This window comes from Clupea harengus, chromosome 5 (genome assembly GCF_900700415.2).
Source record: "Clupea harengus chromosome 5, Ch_v2.0.2, whole genome shotgun sequence".
Lineage (NCBI taxonomy): Eukaryota > Metazoa > Chordata > Actinopteri > Clupeiformes > Clupeidae > Clupea > Clupea harengus.
The window spans coordinates 18,311,163-18,338,481 of record NC_045156.1 but is presented as its reverse complement, the minus strand read 5'-3'; the positions used below and the strand labels follow the sequence as shown (position 1 = coordinate 18,338,481).

The window sequence follows — 27,319 nt, the reverse complement described above, 5'->3', positions numbered from 1 at the left end:
TGATATATATATATATATACTGTGTGTGTTGTGGCCGTCTGTTCTAGTTCCGCTGTTTTCCAGCATCAGTTTCAGTTAGCGTGGGTCCATTCAGAGAGTGTGCACCCCTCACTCCGCCCTCCACCCTCGCCTCGTGGGGTGGCCTGTTGTCTGTATTCCTGTCTTGTCTTATGCATATGAAAATGTGTAATTGCTGTCCTTTGTGCGCACAAAGTGACACATCTGCAACATTTCATTTGTAAAGTAGCCCCCCCCCCCCCCCCCCCCCCCCTCCTATCATCTTTCTCTGTGTGACCAAATATGGTGATAATTGCGGTGGAGTGAGACAGACAAGAGAACAGGAGCGGTCCGGCCTGGCCTTATTAGGTAAATAACAAGCAACCTCGGTATCAAGTGTGCCTGTGCCAGAATTAGACAAAAAATAGATGAGCAGCTTGAAAGGAATATAGATTTTCGTTTGTGTGTGTGTGTGTGTGTGTGTGTGTGTTTGTGTGTGTGTGTGTGTGTGTGTGTGTGTGTGTGTATTTGTGGTTGTTTTCACATTCATCTGTCACTCTAGAAGAAACTAGTGATAATTAAGTAAAGACAGGCTGTAGCGCACGTCGGGGTCATTTAAAATCAGCTTTATTATCATTGCAGCAGGGTGGAAAACAGCAGCCATCTCCCCGTCGCCTTTTTAATGAAACATGCCATTCACACAATCCATACAGGAAGTTAATCAAGTTTTGATGAACGTGTAACAGCGCCGTTTATCTGTCCTCGCAAAGGTTCTGGCCTGCCAGACAGAGGAGATGGCGTACGCAGTAAGGAGGGCGGACTGATCTAATTGTGTTGTATTGTTAGCGTGGTTTTTGTACCCTCGCTGGCCAAGGTCCAATCAGGGCCTTTGGAGTTGGGTGTAATCTCTGATCTAAATGTGATTGAAACATTTTCATTTTGCACACAGCGCACTGCACATGAGCTAATAAAAAGCACATCTCACCTGGGTGTATCTGCATCTGCTTATATCCGCAGAGGAGTAATGAGGATGAATGTGAAAACAACCACAAACACACACACACACACACACACACACACACACACACACACACACACACACACACACACACATACACATGTTCAGCTATGTTTTTCCCTGGTTCACATTATTGATTATACCATTGCAGAGTTACTACATGATCCGCATGGTGACACTGACCCAATATGTACTACGCAAGGTGTAAGAACACTGTGTCAGAATATTACATTTGAATGCGTTATTGCTAATAAAATCTGCAACTACAGGTAATATCAATGGACCGAAAGGACTAATAGGAATAACAAATTAAAACAAAATCTTGAACAGTGCGGGTGTCTAGCTGTGTCTCACACGATAGTTTTCAGAATTAACAAGGCTCTGCCACCCCTTGCTGTTTATATCCCCCCCCCCCCACCCCATTTCCACTCATTTTCATGTGCCAACACTTTTTAGGAGCTTTAGTAGCACCTAAGGTGACAGCTCCCCTAGATATGACTAACAGACTTGAGTTAGCATTGTGTTAGACAGACACACAAGCACACACACAGACAGACACAAACACACACACACACCAAATCTCAGCACTTGATTGGTGAAAGGTGTTAGAGTGTTACACTTCTCACGGTAGCATCTGCAGAGCTCCTGACATACTTTCACTTAGATCATCAGCACGTCTATGATTAGATCTGTTGCTGGCTGAATTGCGTAGCTGCCCTCCTAATTCACTGCCATTTTCTTGATCCACTGTACCCAGCCAGTCAACCAACCCTTATGGGGCTAACACCTTATAGACTTGTCATAACTTTCCCAAAAGGACAAACATATTGCCAGTGCAAAGTGCTGACTGTCTTGAATACACTTAAACTGCACAATGTTAGAATAAAAACATTTAATTACTGTTGCCAGGCAGATTAACTGAATTTAAAAAGACAGTAGGCGCTTATCTGTGCTGCGGTGTTTTGTTTGCAGTGCCTGGTCCGGTTCCCATGGAGTCACTTCAGACTGGACCTTATGAGGAGAAGATCTTCATCCAGTGGAAAGCTCCCAATGAGACCAATGGTGTTATCACTCTGTATGAGGTAAGCAATACTTTTTTTTACAGCACATCCTTTGTTATATGTTCTACAATGACACAATCAAAAAAAATGTTTACAAAATGTTTAAAAAACATAAGTAATACGTTTTATCATTTAAAGTTATCGTCTCCTTGCCTAGCTTATTTCTCTTATCCAAAATTCCCCCTAAAAAAAGCAGTTGCATCAGTGTTTGCATACTGGTTAATACTTGACATTTAAGTGATGATTAAGTGATACTCTACAGCACGTAACTTGTGAAAGAGAAATCAGAGGTTAGTTGGTACACCACTTAACTTGGCATACTTTTTAAGCGCTACTCAAGGACAATGACGGGCAAAGGGAAAACAACATGCAACGAGAAAAGTCTGTCATGCATGAACTAAAGCTAGCCTGTGGTATGTGGGAGCATTGCGCTGACCCACCCATGTCTGCACTTAGGATCTTGCTCATGGTATTAAATTAACAAAATGCTTTTGCCACATTATTAAATTAGGTTTAGCTCACTGCCCGTTGCCCGTTGCCCATCAATGAAATTAGGGCCCAATACCTCTTTCACAAAGTGCATGTAGGATATTGTTTATAAGAACTGTTGAATACATATTTCAAGAGACTTCTAACATCAAACCTGAGAACTCAAAGTCCTCAAGGTCCTCTGATTTACTTCGAGGATCGAGGTTTATAGACATTCCACACCAATTGTTTCTTTGACAGTGTGTCAAACAAATTATCTTTTTTTAGAATTTCTCTGTGCATAAAGTCGTGTAAAGAAGTTGCGAGAAGGACAGAAAAATAAAGCGTGGTCGTGTATCCTTTGAAGGTGCATTGGGTAATGATTGGCGAACAAAAGCCTGCCGAAGTCTTTGATGGTGAGATTTGAGGCCTCACTCCGACCATTGTACCGGTAGCCTTTGTTCCTGTCCTCGGCATTAATATGAAATTAGTGTCTCGTCCATCTCCTTTATAGCAAGACTGACAGAATTTACCAAATGTATTGAGGCGAGGCACAATGTGTTCTCATTTCAACCATAATTGCTGTAATAGCCTTCATTGATTCAATTAAAAGGCTTGAATCACATTATCCAGGAGATCTGAGGAATTATAAACCCCTGCTCTTGTTTTCAGGTCTCAGGCAAATTAGGCTTAGGACAATGTCCTCTGGGCACACAGAGAGAATTGAACTATGGGCAGGTGAGAGGAGGATGGAGAGAGAGAAAAAGAGAGTGAGAGACAGAGAAAGGGTTGAAAATAGGGAAGGAGAACAGGGGAGCCGAGAGAGAGAGCGAGAGAGACCGGGAGAAATATCAAGTAGTGAGCTCCGCTTTCCTTTTCAACTTTGTTCTTCTGTGGCATGCCGTTCCCCCTGAAGATCTGCGATCCCTTTCAGAATTCAGCCGCTGCACCGCGGTTTGTTTAAACTTTCAACAGAAGCATCCGCAGCGCAGAAGAAGCAGGAGCGCACAGTCAAGTGAACTCAAGGTCTACTGTGGCAGCCTGGAGTTTCGTGGAGGCAGGATAAGGCCCAGAGTCGAGGCGTTGCATCACATTGTACATCACACCACAACGCGCTACGCTACACTGTTCATCGCGAGGAACACAGGCTCCAGCGCGGTGAAAGGAACACACAACAGAAGGCATCAGTTTGAGATCTTTTGCAGTCCTGGTTCCTGATTAGTCATTTTTCACTCAATTGTGAGCCAGTTTCAGAACAGTAGTAATGACTCATACCTTCACTGCAGCAGTAACTTATGGAGCAGCTCTTGCAATGATTCACAGAGATATCTGTGACACCACAGATTGATTCTTGTGCCTTGTGCATAATAAACCTCATTCTCAGATTGCCAATACCACACCTGCAACCAGGCTGGTGATCTATTCGTTGGATGAGGTTCTGATTTACAGAATCAGTTCTTATGCCCCTTTAAACCGATGTTGCTGATCCCAGCCTTGGAGCCTTGGAGTCCCGTCCAAAGGCCGTCAAGGTTTTCCAGAAATGATTGCCTTCCCTACATCACACAAATAAAGAAGATGCATGAAAGGCACATTGGGGAAATTAGAATACGCTCTCTGCATGATGGCCACACATTAATCAATGGAGAGGGGACTTTGCATGGGTTGATGTTTTTTTTTTTTTTGTCGTTTTACTAATACCGTTCCACAGACGTTATCTGTATGCAAATGTGGGGGAAGATCAAATACCCTCACACTTCATTGCTTTGTGTTAGACCTTGATCTTTGTGTTGTTTAATTTGCAGTGCATTGTTGAATTCATTTGATCACATTTTGTTCTCCCAGTGTCCTTCGAGTTTGTCAGCCCTCAGTGTAAATAGGCCTCTTTTCTTGTAATCCCTCACATCTTTCCTCTCTGGCTTTTTGGCAGCAAGCCGTTCTGAATCATGGAAATGAGCACTACAGCCCTGTAATACATATATATGGTCTGCATAGGGAGCTCACTGTATGGACAGATGGTGGCTAGGTGGCTAGGTTTAGTTTTCAAACTGTTTTTTTTATCTTTCACCACATAAGTGGGAGTAGGTGTCACAAATTATTTCACAAATTTTCACAAAGTAGTTGTCAAAAATGGCACCACAGAGAAGAAGAAAAAAACAACTAATCAAGCATGTTTAGAGGATCACACCTTTCCTGTTGATTTCAGAAATGAGTGACATTTTCTACTTATTTTCCTCAAAAGACTGACATTTATGTCTTTGTTGTCTTTGTACAAGACACATATTTGACCTAAATCCTCCTTTTACCACCAAGCCTTGGGGTGATGCATTCATGCAAAGAGGACATGACTTATTTTCAATGAAAGTGTTTTTTTGCCGTAGAAAACACTCCCCACCCTGCCCCTGCTCCATTTTACCCCAGAAAAAACTCTTTTTATGGTAAATAACACTTTTAGCTGAAACTTCTCCCGTGAGACATGGAAGTGTGTGTGTGTGTAAAGCAGGGTGTGCAGGGCTCTGTCACACTGGGGCAGAGTGTGTGTCGGAGTGCTGGCGTGGCCATCCGTCTTCGTGCAGATGCTGTGCATTTGATCCCGCCTCCTCCTGGCGGGGGTGGGGGGTGGATCGAAAGGACTGGAGTGGGGTGGGAGTTGGGGGATAGAATGGGGGGGGGGGGGGGGGCGGTGTTGCTGCCTAGTGGTGGTAGTCATGGAGGTGGTGGGGTGGAGGGTCTAAATAAGGAGCTGTCGCCAGCGCACTGATGTATTGGGAGAGGTTTGGGGCCTAACGAAGATAAACAGCTGCTGCAGCCTCGGCGGATGGAGAGAGAGAGGGAGAGAGAGGGAGAGAGAGAGAGTGCGGGCCCATCACCCCACCACATTGTTTTTCATCTCCGTCAATAATGGGCTAAATTGAGTGCCGGCTCTCAGGCGCGGGCCGCCGACCGACCCGTTTGGCCCCTCTCCTCCCGGCGGGTCCGTTGAGAGCGCTTAGCGACAGATGGGGCGCATCCAGCCGCTCTCGACAGCCGCTCCGAGCCCCGGCACACACGCGCATGAGGGGATGGGTGGAGGTTGTGCCTGTGATGTGGTCCTTTTTTATTTATTCTGGGTTCTGCTTGTCTGCGCTCCGCCAGCCTTGGCTACAGTGAGTGCAGATATGCAAGATACACTACAAACTGGTCACACTAATGGAACATCACTTACTCTAGAAGGCACTCAGACTGATGGCATACAAACCTCTGCTTTTTACCTGGCACAATACATTGTGGAGAAAACGAACGAATACACACACACACACACACACACACACATCCACACAAAACATTTGTTCCAATTCTGTGAATTATATTCGTTTATTCCAAGTAAACAAATTCCAAGTAAACAAATGCCAGTTCTGTATATCATTTGTATCATCCATATGTTACATACCTCCTATATTGCTTACTGACAGTTCTGCGTAGATCGGAGCTGTAGATGCATGTCCTCGTAAAGCCTTAATTACATATTGACTATGGCATCTTTTATCTGCGTTTTGACTAATAGCTGATTGGAGCTGACAGCCGGAGATACACCACTCACATCATAAATGCACTGCACCCCAGCTGAGCCAGGATATGATCTACGGAGAGGATCTTGACGTCCGTGTGGGATTTGCCTTTCCTTTTCCCCGTCACTTTTGAGTCTGTTCCTCTGGGGACAGCAGATTTCCACATGTTTGTTGCCAGGTCTTTTCATTTTCCGGTCCTTTCTTTCTGGATGCAAATATGCCAGCGGTTTTGTCGTTTCTCCAGAGGGCTTAGGGCTGTTGCAGATGGCACATCAAGAGAAGAGTAGTCACTCATTTCTTCCCCTCAACACTGTCCTCCCATCCAATCTCCCTCTTTCTCTCCCTCTCTTGGCCCCCCCTGGCCATTGACCCTCCTCTAAACATATCTACTCCATTAGAGCCTGGCCTGCCTTTAACAGTTTAGCAGTTAATGGTGGGCATACAGTGTATAAGGCAAGCCATCCCGCCCCCCACCCCCACCCCTCGGAGTAACCTCGGCTCCCTTGACAGCACAGATGGGCCAGAAGGAGGCATCCATCATTTCACTTTTGTTTTTTTTACTCTCTGTCCTTTCACACATCTCGACATGTCCTTTCTCGATCTTTATCAGGTTGAAAAGGGCCTGTGTGTGTGATAAGTGGAAGCCCATGAAAGGACAGCGGGAGGCCATTGACTGATTGTGTGGCTTCAAGTGACTTGTCCCTTTTTCACACACCAGGATAAAATGTAAAGAACAAAAATAAACCCCTGTGAATAGAACCATGGAGAGTATGTCCTCACCTGAATGTTCTATAGCATATCCACACACATGTTAATGTGTGCTACACCCTTTTGTTTGTGTACTTCTACCAGGAAAAGGGAGACATATTTTCTATTATACTTACAATGGCTTTATCATTGTACGAGAACAGTTAAGACTCATTTCTAAATGCCTTAATCTCCACAGAGTGAATTTAAGCATTTCAATTATGTGGACCTGGCAGTTTTTCTTGAATAGAGTCGTTCTCTAAAGAGGCTTGCTTGGTGAGACTTGCTTGGTGACACACAAGTTAAATCCAGGGAATGCAATAGCAAGGAATATAAAACACAGCCTTAAAAATGACACCGGTATGCACAACAGTGAGACATTTCATGTTATTCAAGCTATTCGATGCTCACATCAGCCACAAAGCACTGCCAAGGCATGGTGCCTTCTGTTTCACAGGGCAGTAAAATGCGTTGGCTTTATGATGTCTGTTCAGCGGCTGTGTCTTCTGACAGAGTGTACTGCATCAAAGGAGTGTGATGGAGGCAAGAAAACGCACATTGGAACGAAGCTAAAGCAGGAATGATTGTGGAGTAATATTTAACTGCTTTAAAAAGGCTGAATCAATGCCGAATTTTTATGACATTCTATCACGGCTCGTGCCAGCGCCGGTACCTATCGCCAAGCAGGTTTTTCTTAATGGATCCCTGTGAAAATCTGTCGCGCTTGCAGAGGTAAACTTGATCTATGTCGACACAGAATGAGGCATTTCTCCATAAAGCTCTCCCAAATAAAACTCCTGAATGGTGCTTTATACCTGTGGTCAAGATTGACAATGCCAGGAAAGCGGAGGGACTGTTGCAAGAAACGGGCAACAGTGAAAGGTGATTTACCATATATTGCCAGTTTTTCTCTCCTTCCTGTCGCCTGCCATTGATTCAAGTCAAAACCCAGGGCCCAGGGTGGCATAAAATGCGTAATTTATTTGCATGATAAAACGAAGTGGTGACATTAGCATTAAATCAGAGCCACAATAATGATGAATCCAGCTCCCAGTTCAATCCACAGTGTGTGCCAGCAGTAAAATGAGTTATTTCAAGAACCCCATCAATTTCTATTTAGGTCTCTGAAAAGGATTTGGTTAGTGGCAGAGGTACCTTATTGTAACCAGACTTCAAGTGGTCCTGTTGAGAAGAGTCTCATTTTGCCACCTGTGCTGTCCCTAAAAGTAAATGACCACGTTGACACTTGCTTGTGTCATAACCATTTTTCTTTTTTTTTCAGTTTGCAACAGAATGTTTTGTGTGATGCATCCCAGGAGGTTGCTGTTGTTTTGCCGCTTGAAGAATTACTCTGATCAATCCTGATTAGCTCTCAGGCCTAAAGGACCCCAGGTGGTGCCCGACAGCTGCTGATGTCTGACTCCCAAGCTAGACAGGGACCATGAAACGAGGCGGGCCGTCAGCCACCTCACGATTCTCCCCCATATCCCTGTGCTAGACGGTGGCAGATGCTCCACATCAGTGTGTGTGTGTGTGTGTGTGTGTGTGTGTGTGTGTGTGTGTGTGTGTGTGTGTGTGTGTGTGTGTGTGTGTGTGTGTGTCAGTGTGTTTCCATTTTTACAACCAGGGCCAAGCTTTCACCACAATTTAATATGCAGCACCGAAAATATTGGCCTTCTTTCACCCCTCCCTCCCCCATCATCTTCCCCTTCAGCATGTTCACCATCAGGTAAAACTGTATGTGAAGTGGCGACTGTGCCCTGACTGTGTTGTTGCCCCTGGCCAGAGATGGGGTCGGGTGAGCCACACTGAATCACTCACCGTCCACGAAAGGCTTTCAAGCCAGCGGGCCTGCCAGGCACACAGCTGTCAATTGGATTTGATTTGAATTCTCGGTACGGCGTTGTGAGCTGTGAAAACGTCAAGCCTAAAATGTTTTGATTGCCCCTAAAGCTCGGTAGCCGTCAATATGGACACGTATCCATCTAGGGTGATGTGCTGCCGGGCTTTCATGCACTCATGTTTCCAAAGCTTTCATCAGTATTTGTATATGTTTTTTTCATCGATTTTTTTATTGCTAATAGATGTTTTTGCTCAACTGTTTGTGGTAGCAGGCAAAAAGCACTCAAGACCACTACAGAAGAGTATGTTATTCAACCCGAGTTTCTTAATAAAAATAAGTGGACCTCAAAATTGGGTTTTTATTTTTTTTGACGAATAGAGCTTGCCTCTAGCCAGTACAAAGAAATGCTGGAGAAATATCCTAATACAAATTGCTTAATAAAATTAGCTGAATGTTTGTAAAAGATATGTCCTTCAGTATATGTTTGTGCGTGTGGTGGAGAGCGATGTTCATTAGGGGCTAGGTGTTTTTATGTTTTCATGACAGTTGCATCTGGTTTCATTTCAAAGTCGTCGTTTATGTGGAGTCATGACGCAGCTGAGAAACATAACCAGATGCATCTGATCTCAGTTCAGTTGCTGCCTCTCAGGTCCTCACCCATGTTTCTGTCTGTCTGTGTGCACCTACAGATCACCTTCAAGGCTCTGAACTCCCTGGACCCCAGTGCTGACCTCACCACGCAGCACGGGAGGGTGTTCAAGCTGCGCAACGAGACACACCACCTCTTTGTGGGCCTCTACCCCGGCACCACCTACTTCTTCACCCTGAAGGCCAGCACCAGCAAGGGCTTCGGCCCGCCCGTGACCACCCGCGTGGCCACTAAGATAGCTGGTGAGCCGCATGTTTTTCATCGTTTAGACCCGTGTGATGATCCCCACAATGTGCAAATGTACAACAAATAACATGTGATAAGTCCTGCCACTACACACGGACCCCCAAATTGTATGGACACGGACTGAATTTTCTGAAATCCTTTTGAACTTATTCTGACTGGGGGATTGGAAAGCGAAAAATGAAATGCTGTGAATTACGGCTGGTAAATATGCCTTTTAAAAGTGGAATAGCAGAATCTCCCTTGCCCCCAGCATCAACATAGTCTCCCCTGAGCTCCACAAAGATGTAGCGTTCCCACATTTCCACAGCGTATCTAACTGCAGCTGTTTTCATCTCAGGCAGCCAGTGAATATCACAGAGATAATGATCAGTGGAGTCAAAGTGGCATTTTACAAACAGAGTAAGGCGGATGTGTCAGGTACACTTTCACACAAACAAGCTGTGCCACACTGGTGATAGCTATACTGTAAAACCGTTAACACGAACGTGTGATAGTACGATGCTGAATCAGAAATATGCTAATGTTTTTTTTTTTTTTTCCTCTGGTGTTTCATTTGGTTTAGTGTACGGTTCTTACTGGCTGAGGGGGATATGTTATTGATCTGACCATCTATCTAAGTAAACTGTCTAAAAGTGTTTGATGAACAGTAACGACACTATGTGGGTTTTATTGGTCATTAACATGGGCTTGTTCGTCCTGAAACCACAGCGCCCTTAATGCCAGAGTACGAGACTGACATGTTGCTGAATGAGACAGACACCACCATCACCGTCCTCCTGAAGCCGGCCCAGTCCAGGGGAGCTCCTGTCAGGTACGTCTCCCGTTTCCTCCCTCACTACCAGAGCTGTCAACAAACAAGTGTAGAGGACCTTTGTCTCATACACTCACCGCCCGCTAGCTGTCTGGCTGCCTCCGCTAGCCATAACTGATTCTGAAGTTTGCGCAGACAAGCCACAACAGACAGTGAAAAGGGCATTAAGGACTCCTGCAGTGTTGCATGCCCCCCCTTGAATCATTCTGCCAAGGTCACATGACTTACCTAAACAGTGAAGGGATCTACCATCACTCCGACACGTAAAGGGGCGTTAGTATTAGAAGTAGTAATTTCTTTTAATTTGCATGCAAAGGCACTGTGGAGATCTAGTTTAATTTGTGTTTGGCATACTTAGAGTGTTCTTTTAGATAAAACAAAACCCCTTTGTGTTTAGTCGTTGTGTTTATCAAGTACAGACTACTGTAGGAAAAGTTCATACAGCGTGTGCCAACAGAGATTATTGTACAAGGTCTTAAAAAAAGCACACACTCTGAGAAGAACCGCCCCCCACCCCCACAAAACTCAGTTTATTTGCACTGAGAAAATGGTTGAGAACTGGGTTGAGTGCGTGCATGTTAAATGAAGGCAGACGCTGAGCTGCCAAAACCAACTTCTCGGACAAAAGTAAGATCACTGTGAAACAACCATGCCATTATTGATTTCTCATTCTGCAGTGCATCACAGTAGGTCAGGGTATAATCTATTCTATAATGATTTATTGCGTTATTTAAAAACTGTTATTGGGGAAAAAAGTTTATTTTTCTTCACATGCATAGAGAATCAAGGTCACATACACACGCGCACACAAACACGTACACACACACACGCACACACACACACACACACACACACACACACACACACACACACACACACACACACACACAGCACCCACACACACATTATAGAATTTGAATGCCGAATATACGGAAAGCCATTAGCTTTAAAATAGATATACGCTCTTTGAAAAAGAAAAGTGGTCTTCTTTGGTTTCATAAGTAATTATCCGTAATAAAAGATGTCAAATTAGAGGCCGGGATAATTTGTCATAGTCCTTTGGTGAAACATATATTTCCCTAATTGCACATAATTGTGAAGTATGTTCTTAGCATTGAGGCACATAATTGCAGGCGATCGTGCTATCCTGTGCAGAGACTCAAAAGAAGCCCTTATGTCCATTCAGAGGCGGCTGGAGAGAAACAAACACCGCACTCATTACCAATTCCTCATCCTTGACAAGGTCTCTCAAAAAGCCTAATCCTCACTGCTCCTCCAGCCCGTCTCTCACGGCTAATTAGAGAGAGATTTCCCTCTGCTGGTCCACAGCTGAAATGCCTGCTTGGGCTGAGCAGGAGTTTGGTAAGGTTCTCTCTCTCTCTCTTTTTTTCTCTCTCTCTCTCTCTCTCTCTCTCTGCACCGAGGCTGCACCGGTGTGTCTAAATTCTGCAAGGAGTCATATTTTATGGGAAGCAGCTCGTTTTTGTTGGAGGAAATACTATGTCAACTGCATCACAAAGTAGAGGCCGTCCTGTGCAGATGGGAGATTTCTGATCCTACTTCTTGGTTATACTTTTGAACATGTCTGATGATAACTCCCTTCATTTATATTCTTGCAAATTCAATTCCATTCCATTCTCAGTATGACCTTGATCCTAGTCTGGGTTCCTATTCATTAGGGGACATTTCCATTCCAACTCCACACCCCTTCCCCTGTGTACCCCAAGGTATGCCATACAAAGGTATTTCCTTTAGTTAGATCAAAGCTCATCTGTATTCCTTTAGGTATAGGGCTAAGCATGTGAGTTAGGGAGATCTGGCCCATGTGTGTATGAGGCCCTAAGTACTTGCACAACAAGTGTAACATCTCGTCTTGTGTATCATTGCATGGGACCTGTTTGAGCGGAGGTGTTTGTGCTCCCTCAGTGCGTACCAGGTGGTGGTTCAGGAGGATCGCAAGCAGAAGGTGCGGCGGGCAGCCGAGACGGTGGAGTGCTTCGCCGTGCCCATCAGCTACCGGAACGCCTCCATCCACAACTCAGCCCACTACTTTGCCGCCGAGCTGCCGCCAACCACCGTGGGCTCCATGCACTCGTTCACCATCGGCGACAACAAGACCTACAACGGCTACTGGAACGCGCCGCTCTCACCCGCCAAGAGCTACAGCATTTACTACCAAGCCCTGAGCAGAGCCAATGGGGTGAGTGTGTGCTTCCGCTGAGGTCTAATTGGCCAGCATACTCCCATCTTTTTCAGCACAATAAGGTGTCTCCTCATGACCAGTATTTGGTAATGCGTTCTATAAACCAGGGTCAGAGGGAACATTTTCAGTTTGATTTTTGGACACATTGGTTGCTAATTTGTAATTTGGAGCCATACTGTTGTTCAGTCACGGATAGTCACGGGGTGACAGTTAGGTTTCTTGAGAAAAATTACAGGCTTTTGGTCTGAAATTATCGTTCACCTCAGTGTTAGTGTCTAGGCAAAGGTATAATGATGCTATCAAAATGTGCGATAAGCTAGCCTGGTATAAGCAGACCCAAATTCACATTGTGAATAGATAAGGTCTGGCCATGCTCTACTGGGAATTGTTTTCAATCATTCAATTCAATTGTTATAATTCCTACTTCACCACTAATAGTGCAAGCCAATATATTAGCCTTTTCCCAGACTCCATTGGCAGTAAGGAAACAATGTCTTTGTCCTTGATGAATACATTTGCACATTGCTCTTGCTCCTACTTTTCTTCAATGTTTGCTAATGTTGCTACTTCTATTTGTATCACTTCGTCTAGCTCTGGCACTGCTGCCATTGTCGTGAAGACATTATTAAACACTTCACGCCAAAGTCATTGCACTTATCCACCCCCACTGGTTGCTGATTGGGCTGCAGTTCAGAGTGGCTGACTGATTCATTTTGCAAATAAGGTTTCCAGACTCATCTCAGTGAAACCTGAGTTGAGAACAATAGGCTAATGATAAACTCCAATTTGTCACCTATTGTAGTTCCTGCAACTATGTATTTGCCAATGAAGTCATGAACGATATAGAAGGGAGTTTTTGGCCCCTTCTCTTCCAAACCTTCATTTTGATTCTTCTTTTAAATATTAATTTTGCGACATGTTTTAGTTTTTTTGTCCTGAATTCTCAAATTTGCCCATATGCTGTGCGCTGAGACTTTTGTTTGCACAGCACAAATGCGTACTGGGTCACATTTGTTTCATGATTTGATTGGCTCCCGTTCAATTCAATTGCAGAGTTTCATGCTTGCAGGGCAGGGGAAAGCAGCGAAAACAACATCAGACCATGACCTAGATAATTTGATACGAGCGCCATGCATAAAAGATGGATTTAGCTTGATATTTCCTGTCAACTTCTCTTCTCATGTTGAAACTTTCTCTCCCATGTCTTTCATCACGGGCCTTCCGAGTGAAAATGAACATTTAATGTAAATGCAAATGTGGGCTACAGAGCTGATGTCTAACACAAAACAAACCATTCAAATGTGAGCATTCAACACCTAAAATTTAAGTCAAAATACAAAAACTAGCTATGTGAGATGATATGTTATTTATTGGTACTTGTTCTAAATGTAAGTGAATATAAATGATTAATATATATCTCTGCTGACTCTCAACCCCCCATAGTATGTTAATTTAAAATGGATTACACACTCAATGAATGCATCAAAGCGTAATAGTCTTTTACGTAACTGAAAACACATGTGCCTGTAGAAGTGTCCATCGACTCGCTGTTCATTAACACACATCAGAGATGGGTGTGAGACAGGTGATGCATACCAATCCAGTTAAGAACCCCATCTCCTGTCTTTCACAATTGGTCCTCTGTGGCGTTTGTGCGGTGACTGGCAGAAACATGGATTGGCCCCGCCGCGCCGCCTCTTGTCTCGTCTCGTCTCGTCTCGCCTCGGCTCGGCTGCCTCCTTAGCCCGCGTGGCCCCCTCTTTGTCCTTTCATGGGTGGTTTGCTGCAGATACTGTCCCCTCAAATCCCCTTCAGCAACCAGCCAATTAGATAGCTCGCCCATCGCCAGAACACACAGGCAGGCTTTCACAAAGCCTATAATACCACCCGAGTTCTCTACACGAGAGTGGAGAAAGACCGACATGGTTGACGTGAGGGTGGGTGGGCGCTCTGGGATTGCATGTGGACAGAGATGCAGCTCTGTCTCCCTGTGCCTGAGGGTGGGGTGGAGTGTGTGTGTGTGTGTGTGTGTGTGTGTGTGTGTGTGTGTGTGTGTGTGTGTGTGCGTGTGTGTGGGGGCTGCCTGCCTGCTGAGTCCTGAGCCCGTGCCAGCCTGGCACTCGTCTCGTGCTGAATCTCTCCTGGCACCGTGGCGCGCCCGAGATGCCTTCCCCCGAGGCCCTCTCGTGGAAGCGGAGCCACATCCGTCTCCCGGCGAGTGCCGGCTGCAGCGGGAGACGGCTAATAAAGATAGATGATGGCTTGCCCACCCAGTCCACCCCCCCTCCACCTCTGAAAACATTTAATTTCATTCCCAGCAACAATCCCCCCCCCATCTCCACACACACAGACACGCACACACTTTTTAAATGTCTCTCTTTCTTTGCCACTGATGGGGGCTGAGTGTCTCCCTAAACACCAGCTGATTGGGATTGTGTGTGCTTTGTTGGGGGATAGGGGGGGGGGGCAGTGTTGTAGAGTGGCTTCCAGGTTCTGGTTAAGTGGTGTGGTTTGAACTGAAGAGATGCTCCTGCAATGCGAGTGAATGTAGAGATGCCCACTAAACAGGCCTCCACTCATGAAGAGAAAGACAGAAAGGAAGAGAGGACAGAATACAGCCAACCGCAACAGTAACTCCTTGCTTGGTGGCTAGATGGTCAGCTCTTATGGTGTACAGCAGTGTTGCGTAAAATCCCTCACACTGACAGCAAAAGCAGGAACATGTAGATGTTTTTCAAGCCTCTCTCTCCCACTCTCCAAGTGTCCACCTGCCTCCTTTCATCTCTTCTTCTTTTCCCTCTTCTCCTTTCCTCTCGTCACCTTTCTTCTTCTACAAGACCCTCTCTGTCCTCTCTCCTTTGTAATTAGTCCATCTTGTCTGCTCGCCAGTCATTATTCTCTTTCTTCTCCACTCAACTCCACTCCACTCCTCTCACCTCCTCCCCTGTCTTCATTCCATCTCCTCTCCTCATTGCTCCTTCCCCTCTCCTCTCCTGTCCTGTCCTTGTCTCACTTCTCCTTGTTCGCTGTTTGTCCGGAGGTCTGAAAAAGAAAGCCCAGCTCTTAACAGTAATGATGTCAGTGTTTTGGATGATTGCCAAAGGCATTTAGAGGAGTGCAAATTAAATCTGCCTTTTTATTGCCATCTCTCTCTCTCTCCCTCCTCTATTCCGCTCTCTTTCCCTCTTTCTCTTCCTCTCTCAGTCGGGTGTTTGCGCACACTCACACGCACGTACGCACCCCCCCCCCCCCCCCCCACACACACACACACATCACACACACGCACGCACACACACACCCCCACACACCACACGCACACCCCCCCCCCCCCCACACACACACACACACACAATCTCTTCTTTACTCTTTCCCTCTGTTCCCTGTTATTTACTGGAGTCTTTTCATCCTTGTCTGCAATCTGAATATAATCACCTTCAGTCCTGTCACATTCACAGGCGCTACGCTAGGCTAGTACTAGGGACAGATTGCTCTCATCTTATTTGCCCCTTTATTTATTTCTTTTTGAGTAGCAAGTAAAGGTGATTTTTTTTTTAAGAGTCGGCATCCACAATAAACCTGTTGCTTGGACCAAGCATTTTTAACACTTCCTCAAACCGCAAACTAGTCACTTCAAATAGTTGTGCAAAGTTACTCAAATTGAATTACTAGGATAAAGAATGTCTCAATGTGAAACTGTCTTGTTTTATTACCGTGACAAGATGTATTTGCCTGTGTAGAGGGAACGTCTGAATATTAGATCAGGACATGGTGAGAGAACTCTCTCTCTCCCTCTCTCTCTCTCTCTCTCTCTCTCTCTCTCTCTGTGTGTGTGTGTGTGTAGGGGGGGGGGGGGGGATTATGTGTGAGTCTGTCTGTCAGTGTACGTGTGTGTGTGTGTGTGTGTATGTATGTGTGTGAGATGACTGAGAGAGAAGTAGGGAGAGAGAGAGAGTGAGTGAGAAAGAAAGAAAGAGAGAGTAATACTCCTGTCCTCCAGCGGTTCCACCTGCATAGTCAAGGATTTGGTATGCAGCTCAAGCCACTGCTGCTCTACACGAGATGTGCTCCAACTCCCAGCTAACCCTGCATCTGCTGCCTGGCTGAAAAAAATCCTCTTTGCCTGTGACCCCCCCTCCCTGCCTCTAAGAATGAAAAACTATAAATGGCTATCGCTACATTTATTAACTGTGCCACTGCTCGCTGCTGACAAGTGCTAATTAGCCTCCATGCTCTCTGTGTGCTTTGGAAATGTCCGACTCTTCGCCAGCGACAGTCAATAAACACGGCCTTGTGGAGAAAAAAAAAATACCAAGAGCATTACTCACAGAATAGGAGGGCTACCTCACCGCGCTGTTTCACAAGCTCCACTTGTGTGTGGGCGTGTGCCTTTCACTTGGTGGGTGGGAGTTTTTTTGTGAGGCGCCAATAATTGTTTGTTACCATTTCTACTCCCGCTCCATCTCTTTTGCTGGCCTATCAAGACAGAAAAATGATAAAAACATAAAGCTGTCCCTCGCTGGTGGGCAGTGCCTCACCCTTACTTTGACAGAGCCTTGTCTGTAAACCACACCACATCGCTTTCGGTGCCGCACAGCAACGTGGAGCCTGTCTTTCTCTTCATCCCAGACGGGCTCAAAGCGTATGGTAGGTTATTCTGAAACGGCTCTCCTCAAGCAGAAGTCATCAGTCATTCTCGGGCATTTGGAATTCAGATCACTGCCACAAAGGAGGCCCCTGCTGCAGGTAGACGGGGCGCTCTCCTGGTCCCTTCCCACTCCTCACTTATTACCCGCTCCTCATTTGTTCATTTTCAATTTGTCCCCCAGTTCCCCTGGCCTATCGACACGTAGACAAAACAATCTGTCCCCCAAGTTGAAAGTTGTTTAATTAAAACGTTAAGTCCCTGGACTGCTGGTGTTTGTGTGTGTGTATGTGTGTGTGCAATTGTGTGCTTCTCTGTGTCTGTGGCGCAGGTTTGTATAGGGGGGCACATTTATTTGTTTGTGTGCGTTTGTTGTGAACATTCCTCAACCTTTCTCCCACCTTCAGAAGCCAAGACAGTAGGGGTGGTGGGGTTTAGGGTTAGAAGATAACACAGGCAAGAATCTCACCTTCTCCACCCCCTCTTCACCCTCACCCCCATCCCCCCACCCAGCGGAGGCCTTAAGGGGCGAGGCAGGGCAGAGGACACAGACACTGGGTGGGGGGGGATTGTGTGATTAGGGGCCGAGGGGCTCCGGCTTGTCGAGCTGGGGGCAGACAGCGGGGCTGTGAAAGCTGAATAGCCCTGCTCCCTCCCTGGAGTGATACCTTAACCACGTGTTTGTGAAGCCAGGCAGACAGGGGGTTATATAAGGAAGAGAGTCAGAGAGAGAGAGAGAGAAAATGAGAGAGTGAGAGAGTGAAGAAAGAAGATGAGTGCCGGGTATTGAACTGTTGGTCGCTGTGGGAGGGATTGAGGCTCAGAGAGCCCTCCTGGCTGCAGTGGCATGACTCTGAGGTGAAAGGGGCTGCCGGTGGTCAGGGCACAGAGGGAGATGCAGTAATGATTCCTGCCCCCCCTGTGGCCTCCTCAGACGTGGACTGTGTGCGAGATGAGGCCCGCTTCACCGCACCTGCACCTCAGGGGTCATCTCCACACAAAGAGGGAGAGAAAGAGAAAAAAAGAGTCAGTCCTTTTTCAGACAAAACTGTTTTGTTTTTTGCTACACTTTCCAGACGTTTACTAAACATCTGGACCAATAGCTGTAAATAACATGGACAGTGTGACGTCTCTCAAAAGTGAAGCAGTCAAAGGCCTAGCCCTCCTGCTGGCTGGCTGCAGTACAATGTGTAGCTCCGCCCATCCCCATGTGTCAATGACAAAATAGCCTATTTTCCATGTCACTTTTCTTGTCTAAACTCTCCTCCCATCCACAGTTCGAACTAATTCGAACAGTTAGTTTTCCCAATGCTGATACCTACCATTTTTTATTTTATTTTATTTTATTTTTAAAACATTATTCTGCGATATCGTAAGGAGGCCTGAATACACTTGGGAATGAAGTGATTGACAGCCCTCTCTGGAAGAGATGGGCTGCAGCAGTACTGCAGACAGTGCGCTCGGAATAACCATGTGTCTGAAATAATGAGTTATTAATTCACATTGCACTGGCAGAGCATTCCGCACCGTTATGAACATCAGTCACATCAATGTCAGCGAATTTCATGTGATAAATGTCCTTCCTAGACTCATCCGTATTAATGAAATATCTCCAGCTGAAACTAGTTATGCTCTCTGGTACCCTGAAGTAGCCTTGCAATGATCTGAAGTAGCCTTGCAATGATTGCCTAAGTCTACCTTTATGCATGGCATGTAGTGAGTGTTGTCAGGCTTTAACTTTCACTCTGGAGGATTTTGCCTTCGTTGGGGACTTTATTCACGTTTGGACTTTATTTAGTTAACTTATGAACTTTGGGGGTGATACAGATTGGGCTCTGGGAATAAATCATAACTTTGCATTTGCTTATTTTGTTGGTGTCTAAGTGTCGATCTCCAGGGGCTTGTTTCCCCTTTTGCTCGTCCAAGTCGGATGCGATTTCATTTGATTTATATTATGTTTTCAGCCATTACGCCAGGCCCAGCTGGCAGCGTCTGTTGGTAGCAGATATTAGATCTGAATTTTGCATTAGTATTTTTCTCCTTAGATTTTAAGTAAGGCAAATTTTTAAATTTGACTTTGACGCTCGTCTCTACTGCGCTGATAGGAGCAGAAAGTCCCTACAGCGCAAACTCTGGCTCCATATTTCACAACATGGCGGCATCATTTCTATATAATGGAAGGGCATGGAGACACGTTGTCCATGCTATTTACAGTAATTGATTTAGATTCAAATAGAAACATCTTTGGCTTTCACTGTCATTGTTTTTGCTCATAGTTTTAAAGATTTGCAAACATTCTCAGTATTATATTTAGATCATTACCGGAGGGGACATACTAATTCATATTCCCAGTAATTCAATTTATGAGTTGGCCCTGAACGCATGAGCACAAGTTAGCGTGACCTTTATCTTCACCGATAACAGGACTGGGCAGAGGGTTTGAGCTGGTGTGTGATTGTATCGCTTGATCCCTTCACATTTCCCACCCATCTGTTTCTCATTTTTAGTCTCTTTTTTTTCCCATCGAGATGCTTTCTCAGAAGGTGTCTCTGAACCCCATGTAAGGAGATGGCATGTTCTCTTGCTTAATTAAGCTTTCGATTGAATATGTATGAGGTGTGGCATCTGTTCTTTTTCTACTCCGTGGTTGGGGTATATTTAAAGGTGGCAAGCATTGTGTATGGCGAAGACATTTTTTCTTTTCGTACAGTTTAAAATATTCTCACTACTGCATTTGTAGCAGAGGCACAGTTTATAGTTGAAATGTTTGCCTTAATTGATCAAGATCACCAATGCATTTACTGTTTTATACATTACATTATCATGAATACACTCACAGTTTTATACTGTGCATTGTTTTATTAATGCATACTCAGTTAAGCTCTGTATTACACCTGTGTGCTGTTTGCTTCTGAATGCTACAGTCTGTCCATCAAAATGTATTGGATTTGTCAAAAATGGATTTGACGGTTGAAACATTTTTTTTCTCTCTCTCGCTGTGAGCCATTACCGAATCAGTCTAAACACTGCTTGACAGTTTGTCACTGCCTTATTAGACTGGGGGGCCAGAGGCTGAACCTTAGCTGTCACTGTATGTAAGTGATGTAGTCCAGCCATCTCCCCAGTCTGCCTCGCCCTGCCTGACAAGCAGCAAGAATCAAATGCAGCTCGCCCAGCAGTTCCCTCTCTCTTGCTTTCTCTCTCATTTTCTCTCTCTCTCTCTCTCTGTCTCATTTTCGGTCTCTCTGCTGACTTCATTCCGTTTATCAGTTCATCAGCCTGCTACCATTTTTTCCTCTTCAATTCACTTCTTTCTTATTCTTCTACACCCTTAATATAACCACCTGTTTCAATTCCATGTCTGACACTGTCATGGAGTCAGTGTGGTTAATTCCAGCCCCAATCTAGGAATGAAAACCCATGAGGACTCACCCTTATCACCACAGAACCCTTTGTTTAGGTACCTTGGGTTGCATGTGTGTGTATATTGGAGGAGGACATGATCTAAGGTCTAAGCCAAACATTACATTATTTAGCTGTGCAAATTGCACACACGGAAATCAGTGTTTCAATCCAGAGTTACAGGGCTAGACATTTAATAGCTGCCTGTTTTAGTTTGAGTAGCCCACACAGTGATGTCATGGGTAGCTAATCCTAATTGGCTGTTAACTCTGAGTGGGTGGCAAAATGGAGTGATTTGTGTACCTTAATACATGGTAAACCATCATTTCCAGTTAACTGTGAACGAAACAATCAAAGAGGCAGAAAAGGGACGGATGAAGTCCATGGCCTGCCAATTCAGTAGTTTGGCCCCAGATTATATATTGCTGTCCACCTGTTACAAACTCCATAATACTTTTTTTTAGGTTCTTACTGAGCTTATGTTAGTGACTTTCCACTCTTCGATATTGTTCTGCAAAGCAAGCCCCCTCTCATGAGTTTGCCTTCGGTGCAGTGCAGTAGGTGTGTGTGTGTGTGTGTGTGTGTGTGTGTGTGTGTGTGTGTGTGTGTGTGTGTGTGTGTGTGTGTGTGCTGGAGTAAGACATGATTTCAGCCTTTTGGGCTGAACAAAATAAGTGTCAGTCTCACTCATGGGTCTTGAAGACAGAACGGCCACACACGAGGTTGAATCACCCCTGACAGTTCAATCCATCTGCTCCTGTGGTTCATCATCTCACACGCACAGCCATGGCTGGCAAAGCAGCTGCAACGCCTCAGACTCGGACTGACTGTCACCCTTCTAACCCCCCTACTGGCAGTTCATTTGTCAAAGTCCTCAGGACAAACAATGGCTTTGGATGTGGTGGTACACACACACACACACACACACACACACACACACGTGGGAGAGGCTCTTGCGGTGGTGGTGCTCGTCTTGGTGGTGTTTGCAGCCGCGTGTGTTGCTTTCTTGGGAATCAAAGCAACACTTTGCCTGCTGATGTTGGGACGTCTCAAAGGAGAGAATAGTGAGGAACATGGCAGTATGTTTTCTGAATCGATTGGATTCTGTGCTGCGGTAGTGATTTCTTTTTTTGGAAGGCTTTTTTTCCTTTCTTAAAAATCTCTTTTGATTTGTCCAAGGCTGAGGCTCTTCTAGGTACTTTTTTGTGTGCATGAAAATGTGCATATTCTGTGAGTTTTCTCACAGACACACACAGACACAGACACACACACACACACATGCACGCGCGCACACACGCACACACACACACACACACACACACACACACACAAAGAAGGAATTTACTTCACTGTGATCTTTAGCCTTTTTTTACCACCTGAATCAATTTGGCTCCCTCAACCTAATCCTTTAATTCATTTTTCTAATGCCCGAACCCAAAATCAGCACAGTATTATGAAGTATATTCATCTGTGTAACAAATTCTAAGTGCTTATCAAGGATCTTCCCCAAGATGTGCCGTGCTGGTCCCCAGATAGTTGGCTTTCCACTGTGGCGAGTGCAGAATCAATATCCAGGTTCATTTAAATGAATTATGTAGCATCCTACAGCACAGTAATGAGTGCCACTGAAATGAAACGAATCGATCATTTCAGCACCCTCTCAAGCCTCCCTCACATTACTAATGTTGACTGTGCATTAGCCCTACCGATCAAATCAGCGTCTATGTGTGTGTGTGTTAGTGTGTGTGCGCCTGACTGTGGACTTGCTCAGATATTGGCATGTGTGTTTGTGAAAATGACTGCCTGCATTTGTTTATGTCTTGTAGTAATAACCCCCTAATGTGCTTTTGTGTCCATGAAGAATATGCTGAATAGAGATAGCATCTTTAGAGCGGTCGAGTGGTGGTGTTGCTTATCTGGAAACACAAGATAGCTAACACCAATCTATGATTGGCAAGTGTTTCTCTCTTAAGGCCAGTAGGACCTCTGGCTTTGCAGAACGGTTCTTCATATGATGAATGTACACTACATGTCAATGTGTCTAATTAAAATAAAAACAGGAAAAAACTTGAAAATTATTCAGAAGTAGCATCTGTGTGACCATTCAGAAGCCCCTAAGCTGCCTTGTTGACAACATCTTTGTGGGGATGTGAGCGCTAATTACAACCTGTCAGAAAGTCATTACACGGAAAGTGGCCGAGAGAGATATGAGTGTTCTCTCTTTTTTTTGCCATAGCTGCAATTTTAGGGTTAAGGCTAATGGAGTCTCCTTGCCTAAAGGCAGGGAAAATGTCCAGCTGGGACGCGACGCAAAGGTGTTTTATGGCTATGTGAGTCTGCGTCTCAGGGCGAGGGCCTCTTCTAACCCTGCGTTTACCTCTCCATTTGTTTTTCTTTCTCATCTCTTCCAAATCTAAAGCCCTGCACAGTCTGAAGAAATGAAGATGGATTTACATGGCTTGTTTAAGTAAACCCACATCAACTCATGATGTTTCCTGTTGATGGGGACCCAATGACATTCTGGAAAAGTCCATAGAATTACAAATGTGACTGATGGATGGTCATTGATATAAAAATTAACAGCATACTAAATATCTAAAAAGGAAAGAACCATGGGTGTTGCCTACTCTTTATAGTGAACTAGATGCATGCCAAATACTTCGCCATGCCCAACAACAGATGCTAAATGTTTCAAATGTTTTTTCTTGTACATGCACTGTCAGTTCATTCACACTTACCATTGCATTATGTGTTGGATAGAAAGAAACTAACCACATCTCTATTTTTCTTTTCTTTTTTCTGCTTCTTCCAGGAAATCAAAATTAACTGTGTGCGACTGGCTACAAAAGGTATGAGACTTTTCCCCTCTGTCTGCATGCATAAATAATAAGTAACTAAATGGAACTGATATGGCTGTATTTTATCATTTTTAATTGGTTCATTATTGCCTAAATACAGTCGAGGGCCATCTTTAAGTGGAGGGGTCATCTACGAGCAGGGACTCAGTGTTTATTATTGTGTACTTTCTAAGTGAAGCCTGAGGTGTGTCACTCTTTAGTGAATACAGATAAGGTCAGAGGCAAATTGTAGCAGTGTTTATACTGACCCTTTTTACCCTCACCTAAACCTGCATGATTCAGCCTGTAGCTTAAGATTCTGTGAAGATTCTCTCCATTTCAGCTCCATTTCATGTTTTTTTGCCCATGTTTTCTTTTGTTTGATTTTGCCCATGTTTTCTTTTGTTTGATTTTGCCCATGTTTTCTCTGTCTTGTCTTCTCTGTTATACATCCTTACAAAGTAGTGAATGTCCTTAAGGACTAGTCGTATTAGCTCTGAACCTTTTATCCAGTCCAATGAATACTGAATATAATGATTAACCCTTACAAAAGCAACAGCTTCATCTCATTTATTTTGCTTTTGCTCCGCCTTTCTCTTGTCTAAGTTACAGCTTATTCATTCAAATATCCATGCATCTGTGCACAGCTGCCATTTACTTTATTTGACTCTATTCACCCATTGTCAGTCAGTCATCCCTCGTTGTCAGTCTGCTTTTTCTTTTGGTTGCTTCTTGATTTTTGTATTTCTCTTTATTTTTCGTCATCCCTCCTGCCTGAGTTGAGTTGAGTTTTCACTGTGAGTGGGAAAAGTCTGCGTGTCTACTCAGGAGAACGACATGCTTTCAACTTTGTGGCCCTAGCATTCCTCAAAGCAAGTCAGACAGGTTAATGAGTAGCAAAAAAATATGACGAGCGAATGAATCCAAAGAATCAGCTTATGTGCTTCAAGCACACCCTCCCTTTGATTGTGTGGATGGGACCAGTCTCTGCCACAAAGTTCAAAATTCAGTGATTTTTATTATGTTTCTTTTTCTTCATTCTGTTTTTTGCATTTTGTTCTCCATTTCTTCGTTTTACAGTCAGAATCACAGATTGATATGAGTGATTGCATCTAAGTGTCCCATTCAAGCGCACATAGATGAGAATATATTCTCCTTTATAAACTGATTTACAGCTACAGTCAGACACACTTCTCCATTCGGTCATGATCACCTAACAGAGACATCAGCAACTTGATTAAAGTCATATGTCATAATTTTTTAGACTTTCCCATAGGCATCTTATTGTACCCTGAACCTCCTCCCCCCCCCCCCGAATCACTTTACAGATAATATGCTTTAATAAGGAAGACTTGAACGTTTTTGAAAATGGAGACATATTTTTTAGACTTTTTTCTTTGTTTCTTTTCTCTCATGCATGCTGACCTGGAACTATAAACATTGTCTTAGTGGTAATAGGTAGGGGACAAAATACCACGCCGTACATACTTGTCATCCCCAGTGAAGGTGATTATTGCTCCATAGTCAGATTTCTTTCTTATATCCTGATTATTTATTTTTTATAACAAATAGACATTTCTTATGTTTTCTCCCTTTGTTAGCACTTTTTTTTCTCTTGTTACACATTTTTAATGCATTTGTTTGCATGTCTGGTCCTCAAAAAAGTGTAGCTGGCTATCATTTCCATTGACACTACCGTCCCCTTGAGTCCCCTGGCTATGTGTCCCCTCACTCCCCTCACTGGTGAAACTGTTCTCTGCTTTGGTTTGGCATTTGTAAAGGTCCCTGACATTTGACATCTTTCAGTTTTGCTCATTTCCTTCTTGAAGTTAACCAACAGAGAATATGATGAAATATGGAAAATTATAGCCTGAAACATGACCTAAAAAAAATCATAATAACATTAACACTTGCATATAAAAACCCTAAAACAATTAAACCTTTAAAACCTTATAATTTGGTACAGTCCGGAGACTTTTGTATTTTGAAAATATTGGAGTTTTGAACACATGATTTTATTTAGGGCAAGCTTGAATAAGGATTTGAGCAAAACATTTTAAATGATGTTAACCATAAACCCTATCCTGATTGCTTCACTGACATTAACATTTCAAACACATCCTGCATCCTGCCAGCCTTTCTCTGTGTGTGTGCATGTTTCTGTGTGTATGTGCATATGTGTGTGTGTGTACAGGGGTGTGTCTGCGAGTGCATGCACGTGTATGCGTGTGTGTGTGTGTGTCCGGTGTGTGTGTGTGTTTCCACATGTCTGTATGAGGGTTTAAGTATATGTGGGAGATGTGTGTGGTTTGGATGTGTATCTATGCTCGGTGATGACTTTGGATAGCATTAATTAAAACAGGAATATTACATCCCAAAACATGTCCTCTGGTATGGTAAATGGACTTCATTTATCTAGCACTACACATAGAGCACTCAAAGCACTTTACAGATGAATGCCTCAGACATCTACCCATTCCCACACCAATAGCAGAGGCTGCTATCTAAGGTGCCAACCTGCACATCAGGAGCGGTTGGGGGTTCAGTGTCTCGATCAAGGGATCGAACTAGCAACCTTCCGATTGCTGAACGACTCCTCTACCTCCTGAACCACTATCACCCCAAATTCTATGGCACCTTTTTTCTGTCTTGACTTATGACCATGAAATGAAAGGGCATTGCTTACACAGCTACTGAGCGGAGGCTGCCTTTGGCTCCACTTGACTATCCATTCCCACCAGGGGTTTAGTAGACCAGCCCCACCGTGGGCGACCTGGTCGAGGTGAGACGTGGGGAGTTTGGCAGCTCAGCTGTCTGAGCCACAGGCCTCAGGAGACCACGTGGAGGTGAGAAGCACCGGGGAGGGGGGTTCTGTGTCTGTGGCCCTCCATGCTTCACACTCAATGAACACACAGGTGCACGGTCATTGTAAGGCGTCTAAAGCCTACCCGTGCTGCTCCCGCACACCTCAGTGAGCCTTCATTTGCCCTGAGGGGTACTTACAAAATGCTCAATTGCCCTGACACAAATCAGAAATGGGTCGAAGTGAGCCATGTACGCGTTTTCAAAGACTTGTAGAGTTGGGGGGTTGATCAAAGGCGTTATGTATTTTTAGCACATTTTTTCTTTCTTTTTTTTAATGATTATGGCTTAGCCTGCCATTTTGTTTGTAGTGCAAATTGCCCTGTTTTGGTACTGTTCATCTTTATCTACAATCTATTCAGCCATTAGGATCACATTTTGAAAACACAATAGAACTACTCTAGCTTAAAACTGAGATGGACAGCATGGCTGTTGAACCATTTCCAAAACAGATTTTTTTTTCATGTTTTGTCAATTCAAATGTATTCAGTATAGCCAGCCTCCCTCTTTCAGTACCTTTCTTCATTCTTCGTTCTTACCTCGTAATAATTCTACATTGTTGTGACTTGTATCTGCATTAAATGTGATGGATTAAAGCCTGAAATATGTAGGCAGTTGGCAAAAATAGTCATGGCATTGTTGACTAAAATCCACACCCACCATTTAGAAATACTTAAATGTGACTTCCACCCGTTGTTTTTTTAAGAAGCAGGATGTAGGATTTAAAGCATTAACAACGCACCCGATCCCTGTTGACCCAGTAACCCCTCAGTAATGCCCCAACTGTGCTCAACATTGGGCTTTGGGGTTCATTCTAGTGCTATTAGCATTGTGTTTTGTTTATAGTTCCATTTGAGTATCCAGTAATCTGTGTTCATCTGACCCCGAGCTGCAGTAACTGAGATTATAATCCCATTAGAGGCACTCAGCACAGCTGCTGTGATACCGTCCCCTGCTGAACAATAGGCCCCTGGCTTTGTCTGCCCCT

The 27,319-nt window shown here is 44.4% G+C and overlaps 1 protein-coding gene across 11 annotated transcripts in view; it reads left to right on the top strand.

Moving 5' to 3' along the window:
* ptprt (protein tyrosine phosphatase receptor type T) overlaps window positions 1-27,319 on the top strand; it is a 205,525-nt gene that overhangs the window by 112,771 nt on the left and 65,435 nt on the right. For 6 of the 11 annotated variants that reach the window (XM_031567962.2, XM_031567961.2, XM_031567959.2 and 3 more), the window contains exons 9-14: window positions 1,988-2,097; window positions 9,369-9,570; window positions 10,283-10,385; window positions 12,312-12,585; window positions 23,445-23,481; window positions 24,919-24,975. In XM_031567962.2, coding sequence (XP_031423822.1) covers window positions 1,988-2,097; window positions 9,369-9,570; window positions 10,283-10,385; window positions 12,312-12,585; window positions 23,445-23,481; window positions 24,919-24,975 — 783 coding nt within the window. The remainder of the gene's footprint in view (window positions 1-1,987; window positions 2,098-9,368; window positions 9,571-10,282; window positions 10,386-12,311; window positions 12,586-23,444; window positions 23,482-24,918; window positions 24,976-27,319) is intronic. The other 5 variants (XM_031567968.2, XM_031567967.2, XM_031567969.2 and 2 more) reach the window with 1 other exon arrangement.